This window comes from Protopterus annectens, chromosome 6.part0, assembly GCF_019279795.1.
Source record: "Protopterus annectens isolate FY-2018-M chromosome 6.part0, PAN1.0, whole genome shotgun sequence".
Taxonomy (NCBI): domain Eukaryota; kingdom Metazoa; phylum Chordata; order Ceratodontiformes; family Protopteridae; genus Protopterus; species Protopterus annectens.
In genome coordinates, this window is record NC_056737.1 from 1,347,153,492 (window position 1) to 1,347,168,206 (window position 14,715).

General features: G+C 40.6%; 1 protein-coding gene across 2 annotated transcripts in view; it reads left to right on the forward strand.

The window, feature by feature from the left end:
* Positions 1–14,715, forward strand: part of SEC22A (SEC22 homolog A, vesicle trafficking protein) — a 594,497-nt gene that overhangs the window by 144,332 nt on the left and 435,450 nt on the right. For both annotated transcript variants that reach the window (XM_044074913.1, XM_044074912.1), the window contains exon 2: positions 14,432–14,635. In XM_044074913.1, coding sequence (XP_043930848.1) covers positions 14,454–14,635 — 182 coding nt within the window. In that variant the 5' untranslated portion in view covers positions 14,432–14,453. The remainder of the gene's footprint in view (positions 1–14,431; positions 14,636–14,715) is intronic.

Below are 14,715 nucleotides of genomic sequence, written 5' to 3' on the forward strand. Positions count from 1 at the left end.
TTCCATGTATTTTGGTGAGACATTGGAAACCTTTCACCCCTGAGAGAGGTGTCAGGACAACATTAATATTTGTTGTAGAGCCAGTTGTAATTAACTGTTTCAATGTCAAGCAGACATGTGTGCGACATGGACAGCTATGTATGGGGCGTAATTTTTTTGTGGGTACAGAGTGCCCTTTTTTTTTTTTTTTCAGGTGAGAGTGGTATGTCAGGTGAAGGAAGTCGGTATAGCTGGGGAGGTAGGTTGGGTAGGTTAACAGACAAGACAGACAAGACGCATACAGGGGCGGTGTATGACACACGTGGGGGGTTACACAATTGACGGGGACGGAGGTTGGGATTTCCAAGATGCATGAGCCCACAGATGGCAACAGTGGAACTGATATCCCCACCCATAGGCAGTTGCCACTGTTCCTTCACAGCCCAGGACAGGGCTGTGCTGGGGGCTGTGTAGGCGGGGCAACGTTCGGGCCGTTAGCTGTGCCACACGAGCCTCAAGCTGGCGTAGGGGCCCAAGAACAGTGTCTTGGATCTCCCTTCGCACCACAGACCGTACACCGCGGAGGGTGAGTGGTCGAACCCCTCCGGCCACACTTGCAGAGGGGACGGGCCCCATCCCCTGCAGCGCTTCCACCCGAAGGTGGCACAGGGCCACGGAGGGGGTCCGCCTGGGCACTAGTGCCAGGTGCAGTCACCAGCTGAGGTGGGAGCGGTGGGTCCGCTGGGACCTGCCTTCCCAAGCGTTCTAGGTTTGTGAGTAGTTATGTTAGTTTGGGTTAGTGGCATTGTATTCCATTCAGATTAGTTGTAACAGCATGCATTGTTATTCCCATCAAACAAACACCCAGATATTAACACCATTGAACAAGGGGCATATCAATATCACATGCATTATTTGAACAGAAATACACAGTCAAACAACATGCAGGGTTGATTAATGGCAACAGGCCATCAGATTTGCAGGTATGAACAGGGCACATGCACGAACAGACATGCATATATTTTTGAAACGGACAAATGTCCATGATTAATGAAATGTTCACATACCATTATTTAGTGGGTGTTGTTATATGGAATTATAGGGTTGGGGAGATAGAAAGTGATGACACATTCATATGTTACACATTGATTTACATTTGTAATAGGTACACAATTAAGTTGAGGCTGATGTTTCAAAATAAATTTTATTTGACTGTCAAGCTACACCTGTTACAAATACATCACTATCCTACTTCTTTTGAATTTGATCAGATACATCATCCTGCTACACTTTGATGACAGGACAGGGGACAACTATGGCTGTTTAGTCTGTCAGATAATCATTCATTCTATCTGCAAATTGTTTACTGTGATCACCATATACAGCATTTGGCCTAGACATTCCAGATTCTGACACACTGAAATCAGTTTGGGATATTAAGTTGTACTTCCCACATGCATTTAGTTCTGTAGAAACACACTGGGGCTACTATATTCAGGGTTATTACTACTTTATTTATTCATACATGACCCTTTCTGTCACTCTCACACATCCTGCAACTTCACAGTTCAGGTTGGTACTTCTAGGCTTTGTTCACATGTTAGACTGGTGGTGATTCAAACACTTTCCAACAGCCTCACTTCTGTCATGATTCAGCATTTCAACAGGGGATATATCTCACATATGACTACCTCAGATTCTAAAGCTGTACTCTTGGGACTACTGCAGGTTACACTATATTTAATTCATGGTGGGACATCTGTATTACAGCACTGTTTAATTCTATCAATTATATTTCCAGTTACACTTGCATACTGATGAACTTGTTGCAGCCATACCTGCAGACTTACAATTCCTGCTTGCACATTATATTACTTTTAATCAATACACTGCAGTGTTCTGATACATGCTACAGTACAATATTTATTTACAAGTAATGGGTGGGGTTACTAACCTCCATGGTGGCGCAGCCGCACCAGCCTACGGCCATACATCTTGCGATTCGCAGAGCGGACACCTGCAGCTGTAATACGAAAGAAGTAATATTGGACTACACATCTCTATGGTATCGGCCAGTTGAAATCCTTACATACATAAGCAAAATTTAACTTACTCAGTAGTGGGGCGTTGGGCATATCCCGGGCCTCCTGGATCCATTCGGTCAACTGGTCTTCCTTGCGTCGCTTCAGGTCCGCATGGTGGTGACGGACCTGCTCACCAGTGCGTGGAATGCCAGTAGCACTGGTCAGATCACGAGCCAACTGGTCCCATGCCTCTGCTGTATACGCTCCCCATGAGACCTGGCCCTGCATGAGTTGGGCCTCGTGATGATGGACAAGGAGCCAGACCATGTATCTGGACTCCTCAATGCCCCAACGCCGTGCTCGAAAGAAACGTCCCTCACCTACTCCACTCATTCTGACTGCAGCTCTGTTCTACAATCGTTTCTGCTGTGTATTCCCGCCTATGGGGCTTATATATGCCGCTTTTCCCGCACATTTCTCTGATTGGCCGTTTTGGAATTGTATCTACTTCACTGAAAATGCTTTCTCATGCAGGTTTTAATTTAATTTTATAACATCTCTTCACTTTATACACTGATGGTCTATCGGGGCATGTGTTGTGTAGTGTGTTTATTCACATTTCCATGGCCTCTCTCGTGGCTGTTTACTTTCAGCCATTCTAGTCTTCCGGGGGCGTGTCCGCTTGCAGGGCTTAGCCTACAGACACGCCCCCTACTCTCTTACATGGACCGTGTAAGAGTTACTAGTGTGATTCAGCATGCCTCATGCACCTCATGCATATGCATGACATGCTGACATCACACAGTTTAACTGCAGCCTCCGTGTAAGAGTTATAACTCTTACACGGAGGCTTCCTGAATCTGGCCCAATGACTGTAGAAATTCAAGAGTGTGTTCTCGGTAAATCACTGTGGTTAAGCTCAACGAGTTTTAATTGCATAGTGTCGAGTGGTACAGGAATCGACTCCAAATGGCACTCAAAGATCTTCATCTTTTTATGTTGTTTTCTTAAGTCATCAGACCTGTTTTTGCTTTCTTTAATTGAGGGTGAGTAATGAAGTACAGTATTTTGTGTAGTTGATTGTATTAATTGGACTTCTACCTACAGTTGAGAAATGAAAACCTTTCCACATGAACAAATGCATCTCCTGCAGTTCCAGCTTTTGAATGACCTCTAGCTGCATGCTCATACAATCAGTTAACTAATTGATCCCAACATTGCAACTCTGTAACATCATGTTTTGTTGTGCTAACAGCAGTCACATTGTCTGTCAGTCTTCCTTTTATTTTAAAACACACACACACAAACAAACACATTACACAGTGAAAAAAAGTGGTCCATCTCAACAATCAGTGTTTGAATACTGAGCTGTAATGTGCCACCTTGAATAGCCAGAAAGGTGGAAAACTTGTACTGCTTTCTGAATACAAATGAAAAGACGGACCTGCAATGTTTGACATCACTTAACATAGTAGTCCAGCAGGATGTACAACAACTTTCATTTTCTGAAATTGAGGTATGACACTATCATTATTTTTTTAAACAAGAAACATCTTTATTAAATTATTACTTATGACATAGGTAATCCTACACTTTAATAAATGAAAACAAACCATATTGACATATTTTTAGTTGCAAACATTATACATCACTTATAATCTGTCCAGTCATTGTTGGTTAAACATTACATAGCTCATTCAAATTCTGCCTTCTTTTAAACCTCATTCCTTCTCTGAAACGTTATTCTCCATGTATTATTCCCACAATTCCCATTTATTTCTATGCAATTTGCTTCTACCATTTTCAGAATATTCCATTTCCAGTTGTTTTATCTCTGTCACAATATTCACTACTTCTAGTACAGCTGGTTTAGACTTTGATTTCCATTTTCTAATAATTGCTTTTTTGGCAGCCAACATAATTACACTCAGCAAGGCCTTAATATGCCTAGGCAATTCTGATTCTGTATCATAGCTTAAAAACATTTCCTTAGTTAGACCAATTTGCTTATCCAGTATTTCTGATACAGTAGTCTGCAGGGAATCTTTAAAGTCTTCAACTGAGTACACTCTCAAAAATATGTTCCCAGTTGCCTCATTCTTCCCCATCACAGACCAATATTTGCTATCAACCTGAGGAAAAATTCTTTCGAGTCTAATGGGGTATAAAATACCTAGTAAAAGCTTCCAAGCAATGATACTAAATCTTCTAGACTTTGTTGCCCGTTTGGGAGACATACATGCATCCCCCATTATTTCTTTGTGAATTGCTTATCCAGTCTAACTTCCAATCCTTTCTTACCACTGCTGATTGATTCTTATAGTTATCATTCAATATTGTACATGCTGTACTAATTGTTCCTATTTTTTAACAGCTGCTTCAGTTGAAGATTCTACTAAAAACTCTACCAGTGCTGGTTTTTCACTTAGGATCCCCCTGTTTATCAATCCTTGATAGAGAAGGCAATCTCTAGCATGCAGTCCAAATACATTTTTGGCCTCTTCCCATTCTATTAAGTGTATCTCTAATTATTTGCTCCCAGTATCTTGGTTCCTTTGCCAGTTTTCTCCAATAAGTTCCAGGGCCCCTCTTGCCTTTTGTCTGTGTCCGTAATTGTAGTCATCCCTATCGTCAGTCTCCTTTCTCCATTCCCATGTTGGCTTAAGTCTTAGAATACTTTCTGATACTTTTATGAGTATAATCTTCTGAATGGTTACTGTTGTTCACCAACCAACATCCCAGTCTCTCCTTGTTTCTTGAGCTTCCCCCTGTTTCATCATCGTCCCTTTCCACTTTGAATTATAGCTTTCTGCTTGTGCTGTGTTTGGGAGCCTTAACTGTGTGACTCTGAAATACTCTTTCAAATTGGGTAATCCCAAACACCTTGTTCTTTTGGAAGAATCAGCTTATCCCAGTTGACTCTTGCTGTCTTCCCCTCCTAGATAAAATCTGTTGGCTCTTTATTAATTGCTATTGACAACTTCTCCTCTGGCTGATAAAAATATGTCTGACCAGTGTAATAAAACTGAAGGAGCTAAAACATTTTAACTGCTTCTATATTGTTATCCATATCCATAAAACAGAGCTTTCAGTTTCTCAATTTTTGTTTTATTTTTTGTTTAGTCTCTTCTCACATATCTTGCTGCCGCAACAGAATCCTTTTTAATCCATACTCCTAAGTAATTCATTTTATCATGTCCCTATAAATATGGGTATTGCTGCACCAGCTCATGTGTGGGTATGGATCTAGGACTATTGAACGATAGTTCAATAGTCTGAATCTACAATAACCGAATGCACTTTAACGAACGCTTTCACCGAAAAAGCGTTTTCGTTAAAGTGCGTTCAAAAAAACAATCTTCTTTTATGCAGGGGTGCATGCCCCCGTGCACCCCCTACTTTTATATTCTCACTCCAAGGTCGCACTGCAGCGGGGAAAATGGAATTCTCCCTTAACCACACCGTAGTGTGACCAACACAAGTGCTGCTTCGGTGAACAGCACTTTCGGTTAAGTGTGTTCAGTGATTTCTGCTTTGGCAGAAAGTGCCTTTGGGGATCTGTATGGATCCCATAGGTACATACTTTGTAACTAAAGCCTTTTATTTCTCTTCATTAGTTTTATACCCTGAAAAAACCTGGAACTGTCTCAGAATATTCCACAACACTGAGATGTCCTTGTCTGGTTCCATCAGGTACAAAATAATATCATCTGCAAATAAAGCTGACTTTTCTTCACTACTATACCAATTATATCCTTGAATTTCTAAGTCCCTTATTTTCTTTGCTAGTGGTTCTAAATATAATGCAAATACCACAGGGTAAATAGGGCACCCCTCCCTGGTTCCTATGTTCAGATCCAATTTTTTTGGGAGGAACACCTCACTTTGATTTTTGCATCCGATCCCTCATATATTCTTCTGATTAATCCTATTATTGTATCAAGAAATACAAATGCTTCCATGATCCTGCTCATAAAATCCCATCTTAACTCTGTCAAGTGCTTTCCCTGCATCAAGATCCACTAATAACAGTAGTATTTTCTTGTATTCTGCTTCCCTCTAGCTCATGATTGTTCTGTAAATGTTGTCAAATGTTTGCCTTCCTACAACAAAACCACATTGGTCAATATCTGTCAATTTTGTTATCATCTTTGCCATTCTTTTAACCATTATAGACATGAACATTTTATAATCATGGTTTAAAATTGAAATGGGCCTATGTGAAGTTGGATCAGACGGGTCTTTACTGTCTTTAGGTAGTACAGCCACCACACCTTTTTCCCCTGATATCAGTGCCTCCTGACCTTTTAAAAACAAAAAGCCTTCTGGATCCTGATCACCGTCTTCCTCCTACCTTCCAGACATCGACCAGAATACCATCTATTCCTGGAGACTTTCTTGCAGATTGGTTATATCCATTTTTACCTCATCTCCTCCTATCTTGTTTGTTGTGGGCTTCATCTTACCTCTAACTTTGGTATGTTTAAGTCTTCCATAAATATTTTCATGTGTGCACTTCTTAATTTCCCCACTTCTCTGCTTTATACAAATTTTCTTAAAATTTCCAAAATATCTCTAATACCTCTTCAGGATCTCTGGTTATTTTTCTTATTGTGTATTTGGCAACAACCTGCTCTGCCTTCTGTTGCCTTAGTTGCTGCACCAAATGTTTTTCATGCTCTGGAGTTATTATCAAAAGCAGTACTTTTAACAGTAATCTTTCTAAACTCCTGCATAATATCCAGGTACTCCCTTATTTTCTCTTTAGCATTCTACAATTGTGCCTCTTGTTCTGTGAGGTTCCCCTTATTTTGTAATACTTTAACCTTTGTCACACCCTCTAAATAATTCTTGCTACTTCTTAACCAGATCTCTTTTTCTTTTATTTCTACCCTATTTTTAAACTCCATTTTCATTTTATCCTTTCACTAGCTATAAGTTCTGGAGTACTTTTTATCTTCCCTAATAACTTGCAGATAATTTCCAGTACTCAGTTCCTTAAATTACTCTCTTTGTAACAGGTAGGTGGTGAATTAAATGAGCATGTTTCTTTGAAATAAAATTTCTGTCAAGTCTAGCTCAGTTATTGTACCTTTGGGAATAATATTCAAATTCTCTGAGTTCCTACTACTGAATTGTATTTCGTACCGAATATTTTCATTCTTCAGAAATCTATCCTCCTTTTGTTATAATTTCCCTTCTAGACCTCCAAATACATCCTCATTGTTGCAAATCAATTTCCAGTCCTGACCTTGAAGTAATATTCCCTGCTGAAAGCTTATTATTTCTCCCAAATTTTTTAAAGCTCCAAAGTAGCAGTTTTAGGTAGAATACATGCCACTGTAATCCTCATCCCTTGCCAGTAGATCCTTAGCACTACTACTACAAATCTTCCATTATTATCCTTTTCCCCACTCTTCTATCACTACTGGAGCTACTCTAGCAGGTAATAGAAGTACTTCTCTTGTTTCCTTTTGTCCCTGATAATCTGCAGAATATCCATAATGAAATGGTTTCTTTATCAAATTCACATGCTCAGCTCTTAACTGTGTCTCCTGTAGCATTGCTATTTGCACTATGCTTTTCTTGATATAATTAAGTATTCTTTCCTGTGTCTATATCTATGAGACCATTCATATTCCAAGATTATGTGGAAAGTGTCACCATTATGGTAGAACGTCATTATTCCCACCTATTGTATATGACAACTTTTTATAAATGTCAGTGTCCAGATTTTGTGATACATGCACCCATTACTGATTTAGGTTAATTCTTTGTATATTTTTTCTTATCAGCATCGGAACATATGTCACATTTTACAAGACTTTTTTGTTTTAATAAAAGCAGTCAAACAAAAAAAAAAACAAACGCACACTAGAACACCCCCATAGCCTCTTAACTTAATACAAGCACACATAACTATGTAAATTTTCAGATAGTGAAGTTTAATTCTCCTAATAGGAACATGTCTGCCAAATAGACATTTGCAAAATACAGGCCCTATTTAACCTGAAATTGAGGTAATCCATGCTTGGACACATCAGTGCTTTTCCTTACACTAATCTGTTCTTTCTTTACCTTCATCCCCTCCCCAGATGTGAAAACTGCTTGCATACTTTCACAAATTATTAACTTTTAAGTGTGAAGAAAGCAGTGTTTTGTCACTTATTGCCCTATTATCAGATTGCCTCCATTGGAAATGTAAGAGAAAAAAGAAAAACATAGTCCTCTGTTGCAGCCTGAAGGACAAGCTGAAATATTTATTTGCTAAAGCAAAACTTTTCATTATATTCAGCATTGTTATATTTACTTGTTTCCACATAAAGTTTATCAGACTAAGCCAAGGGTCTTAATCCAAATACTCACTGTGCAAAGGTAAGAGAAGACATATCAGCTCTACATATATTATAATCTATATACTTTTCACCCCATCCCCCGCCTCAGTATCTCAACATTACAGCCTGTTAACGTAAACATGCTTTTGTCTAGCTTTTCTTCTCTTTTTGCACCGTAATGCCTGCATTTTCTCAAACAAAAAAAAAAGAAGAGAGAGAGAAGAGGACGAAGAAAAAATCTGTTTACTTTAATAACTTAATCACATACAAGAGCAACTAAAAGTACTTTATTGTAACATATGCAATTTCTGCTTCTTCCCCTCCCCTCAGAGTTTCATTTATTTTAATCAGCTTTAAGCACATTTGACTTATTTCCTCTAGATTACTGGAAGCCATGTCTTGCACCAAAGCTGGAACTTGGACTGCTTTTTTCTGAACAGCTGCAGGATTCTCCTCAGTCGCTGTTTTCTCTTTACCTTTTTAGTTGATTTTCTTTCAGACTGTCTTAGGTTCTTCCTTGCAGGCACCCATGAAGTGTACTTACAGTAACTGAATTTTGCTCAAGCTGTCCATATTGCTGGCTGTTGTTTCTCAGTTTCTGTTTTCAAACTGGGAGAGCTAAAGTTAAGCTGTTGGTCAGTGTGCAGAGATCTTAGTGCCAGTGCAATGATAATTTTCTGTGAATGAGGTATTTTGGGATATTGTCTTCAGTGGCCCAAATAAATCTTCTCTGGATACTTTGAATGAGTTGTATTATATTTGTAGTTTCTGCATTCATGAACAACTATCAGAAATACACAAAATCAACAAAAATCTTTTAGTGGAATCCAAGTGGCAAGCTGTACATCAGAAAAAGTACTATGTAGCTTTATGCAGTGTCAGTGGCACAACAGGTAACACGTTATACTTTGGTGCAGAAGGCTGAGGTTTCTACTCCCACAAAAGGTAGATCTGACATTGCAGTGTAGCAAGGGAGACATCTCTTATAAATACTAGCATGATAGCAACTGCCAGAAGTGGAAAACAATTGTGGAATCGGGCAACATGCCCCATGAAAACCCTGGTACAAAGCTGTAGAGGTACGAATTTATACAGAAGTGTGGATAATCTCATCAGACTTGAACTGTCTTAGACTCGTCAGCTTGAGCAGTATATATAATGCTTTGTATAATGGAATAAGTACAAATTGAGTTTATCCAGATGCACTTACATAGCCAAGCTGGAAGCAAGCTTTCTCAAGCCAAGACTGGACTAGTCTGTCAAGAGGAGGAGGTAATCACCCGCACCACACCATGAACAACATATAGTCCTTTTAAACCTACACCACCAAAACCTACACATAGTAACACAAAACACATACCTATAGTCACGGAGGCTCTTAGTAAAAATTTTCCCAAGCAACAGAGACCTCAGAATCTGAAATGCAAACAACCACCACCCCTCAACACAACCCAAGCGACACATAGCTCACAAAAAGCAGTGTGCTACACAATCTCGGCCCCTAAGGCAAAACAATGTACTCAACACACTAGACATAGGTGATGCTATAGTCAGGGACACTGATGTCCCAGTCACCAGCCTAAACAAGGAGAAAATTGCAGTCAGCTGCCTGTCTGGTGCCAGGATCCACCACATAGCACATGCACTCAAGTCGCTCCACAACAAGTACAAATATGACTCTGTCATTGTCCATGAATGACCTGAGACGTACCTCCCTGGACTACATGAAAAGAGACATGGAGCAGCTTTCTGATCTTGTAGCCCAGGCAGTTATGACCCTAGCCCTGAGTAGCATCCTGCCATCACATAGAATTATACCACAGTACAAGGGTAAAATGACTGACTTCAACAACTGGCTAAGTTTCTGGTGTCATTCTAAGGGGATCCAGTATCTGTTTGCCTGGGATGACATGATTGACGTACCACGATGCTTTGCCAGAGATGGCCTGCACCTGTTGCCCCTGAGATTCCAGATACTGGCTAAGGCTCTTGCCACCCCTATAGTGCCTTTTTTAGGCAGGGATCAAATGACAAAATACTACCGTAACCGGTACAAGCAAGCAAAATCTGAAGGTAATGCTACTCCATGCTAAAAGTCTAAACCTCAAAATCACTCACTTGAGGCACTCCTCAAAATGGAGAACATCGACATCTGTGCAGTGACAGAGACCTGGTTCAAGGCTGCAGAGAGCACCCCTGCAGTACCAGGCTACAATTCATACCAGACCTTTCGGCCACCTAACCTGGTCCAAAACACTAAAGGCAGAGGCTTGCCCATATTCACCAAGGATATCCACACCTCCAGGCTAGTTGCCCAACATAATGCATCCGAGATTCTCCAGGTGCAACTAACACTAGGCAAGACTGCAATCCAAATTGTAGCTTGCTGCAGGTCCCCCACCATGCCCCATGATTCCCACTCCACCTTTCTCAACATACTGGAAAGTATTAAGGTACAACCAAATACCATAATGCTGGACGACTTCAACTACCTCACCATTAACTGGGAAAACTACTCATGTACCAACACATTTGTTCAATGAGTCTTGGAATTCATAAATTCCAATGCCTTGGATCAACTGATCCATAACCCCACCAGGGGCACCAATATCCTAGACCTAGTCATTACCAACATGGGAGACCGATGCTCTACACCAGAGGTCAGCTCCCCGTTGGTCAGATCCGACCATAAGCTGATCACCCTAGACATCCACATCCCACCCCCACCCCCTATTAAGGAAACCACTGTAAAAAAAAATTCTCCAAAGCCAATTTCATGCTTCTCAAGACAGAAATGGCAGACTTCATAACACCCATGCAGACTGAAAGTAGAGGTATGACTGCTGAATCTTACACCAGTGCACTGTATGAACACATACATGAGTGCATGGATTGTGCCATCCCAAATGGAACCAAGATGCTCTCCTCTAAAAAAAAAAAAAAAAAAAAAGGAAGCCAATCTGGAGGTCCCCTGCCATAAACAAACTCTACAACAAAAGGAAGAAACTGTTGCAAAAAAGAGTAAAATCCCAAGATTGGAAAAACTCCCTTGTCAGCCTCAGTAAGAAGCTGAGATCCCTCATAAGGTCCTCCAAAGATAGTTACGAGAACAAAATTGCCACAGATTCTAAAGACAACCACAAGGCATTCTATAGTTATGTCAAGAATCTTAATGGCATCACTTTGATCTGCTCTGAGTTATAGCACAATGGCACTAAATATACAGAACCAACTGATATTGCCAACGTCCTGGCAGACTGGTTCAGTGCTAACTTCATCCCCTGAAGGGCCGATCTCAGTACAGGAAGAATACCAAGTCCCGGTTATCACGGCCGCACAGGTAAAACCCGCACTCTCCAAAGCCAAGAATACAGCATCCATCGGACCAGACAACATCCCGGGCTGTGTTCTGCATGAACTACAAAATTAACTGGCACCCCTCCTAAGTACCATGTTCAATCATAGCCTCACTTCAAGCTTTGCGCCTGCTGAATTGTGCACAGTTATGGTTATCCCACTCCACAAAGGGGATCCACCACAGACCCCGTGAGTTACAGCCCCGTTAGCCTGATGAGTCTGATTTGCAAAGCTATGGAACATATCATCATGGAACTTATAAACAGACATAGGTAACCTTCAAACTCTGGACCCCACCCAGTTTGGGTTCGTGAAAGGCAGATCATGTCTCCTAAACATGACTAACTTCTTTAAAGCAGTCACCAGAGCCATGGATGAGGGTAAAGTGGTTCATACAGCCTATCTTGACCTCGCCAAGGCATTCGACACCACCCCCCCCACTCTGGAATCCTAGATAAATTTACTAAACTGGGCATAAATCCCTATGTCACAGGATGGATTGCCAACTGGCTCACTGACAGAACCCGCGCCATGAAAGTAGCTGACTCCAAATCTGACTACAGACCAGTGACAAGTGGAGTACCACAGGGTTCATTCTTGGGTCTTCTCCTGTTTGGCATCTTCTTCTCTGAAGTTCAGGCCAACACAGAGGGACTGTGGCTAACAAAGTGCGCCAACGACTGCAAACTGTGAGCCGTTATTGAATCCCCAAATGATGTGGACATTTTACAAAAGGGACTCACTGAAACAGACACCTGGTATCAAAGCCATGGCCTCAAGCAATGCATAGTCATCCCCTTTGGAAAAAATGCTGTGCCCATGAACTACCACATAGGCAGTAGTCACTCAACACCGAAAGTGTGATAAGAGAGCTAGGGACACAGGTGGACAGCAGCCTGTCCTTTGATAACCACATCGCCACAGTAGTTAAGAAATCCTTCTACGTGACACACCTCCTCACAAAAGGTTTCTCATCCAGAAAAAAGGAGGTCATTGTTCCTCTCTACTCATCCCTCATTAGACCTATTATAGAGTACAACACCCCATTTGGTATGTACCTCACAAGACATTTGCAGCAAATGGAAAGGCCACAGAAATACCTCATGAAGAGGATCACCAGCCTCAAACAGATGCCCTATGCAGACCGTCTCAAAAAACTCCAGCTCTACTCTGTCGCATATCACCTACTCGGAGGCGATCTCTGACTAACATACAAAGCCATGTCAAACCCAGAGCTGTTGGACATGCTACACTTACAGAAATCCCAATCCCTATGAGCCACACGATCCAGGGACCTAAACCTTGTCATCACAATAAACAAAACATGCTGGAGGGATAGGTTCCTGTCCAAGAGACTCCCCATACTCTGGAACAGGCTGCACCTTCAGCCACACGCTCCAGGGACCTAAACCTTGTCATCACAATAAACAAAACATGCTGGAGGGATAGGTTCCTGTCCCAGAGACTCCCCATACTCTGGAACAGGCTGCACCTTCATGTCAAGCAGAGAACCTCATTAGCCCTCTTTAAGAAAAATCTTGATGATTGGATGGGAAATTCACCCCGGGGATCACTTCTGTGGCTCTACTCAACAGGGGTACAGGAAAAATAATTATTGGGTGGCGAAAGCCAGGGAATCTTTATGGCTAGGATTGTACAGGCCCTACGGCCGATATGAACATTGGTAAGTGACTTCTGTTACACATGGAACTGTATGGGTTTTTTACAGGGAAATATTTTGTGAAATTCTTTGAAAAAGAAATGTGACGAAGGACTGACAATGCACACTGCTTATCTTGACTGTGATAAGGCATTCTATATTATTCTGTATGAGGGAATAATTGAAACATTTAAAGCAGTAAATGTAAGTTCTTATGTAGTTTTATTGAGCAAGGTATTGGTAAAGCAACAGAGCACGTGTCATGGAATGTGTGTGTGTTAGGGAAGATGTTCGCCATCTCCCACTGAGGATTAACAGTGGTTCCTGTACTCTTATCATATCATATGATCAGATTGTGTATATAAATTGAGATGAATGTGTCTTCTCTTTATCACCTGATGAAGCATTGTACATGAAAGCTTTTTGTTTGTATCAATAAATTTGCAGTATCCCTGCTGATTATAGTTGTTCTTTCGCTTTGGATTGTCTCGGATAACCGTCTCGTCTCTGCCTACTGAGAATTATGCGTTTGGTGTAGTGCCTGGAATGCCTCAGTGGAGGAGGTTACACAAACTCTGGGAACCTAGTGTTAAAAATAAATGTCAATAATAGAAAAATTATGACATGTGCATTGCAGAATGTCTTCCTAGATTATATAATAAACTTCCTTTTACAATCGAAAAAGTTAGTAATTAACCTTTAAAAATAATCTTGATATATATGTGGGAAGTAGAAAATATCTATCTGAGATTACAGCAATTAGACTTGTTAAAGGCAAGTTTGTCATGAGTTTAACAGATGAATGTAGATATTAATCTTAAATGCCTTATTGTAATGTTTGTTTTACCATTGCCAGCCCCTGTAAAGTGAATTGGAGTATACGTGCAACTGGAAGTTAAAGGACATTCTGAATATCAGAGCATGAATGAGTTTGTTGTGTGTATGTGTGGTGATTGTGGTCCTTTGGTCTGTGATTTGAAAAAAAAAAAAGAGTGCAGAAGACCATACTGATGCATTTTTATATTTTTATTAGTTATACTTTTAAAATAATTAATTTCTGTTTTCTGTTTTACCAGGTGTGTTGTGACATCATTGGAAATGGGTGTGATCTTGTTTGCTGCAGTGGTTCGAGCAAGAGATGGACTACCTCTTTCAGCCTCTACAGATTTTGAAGACAACCAAGGATTGCAGGAGAGCAAAAAATATCTGAAATTACTATCAAAGAAACTTAACCACTTTCCAGATAGGTGTACACTGAAAAATGGGCGATATAATGTAAAGTAAGTATTCAATAAAAAAAAAAAGTTTGTATTTAGGTATAGCATCCTTTTTTTTTTGAAAGGGTGCATTTAAACATATA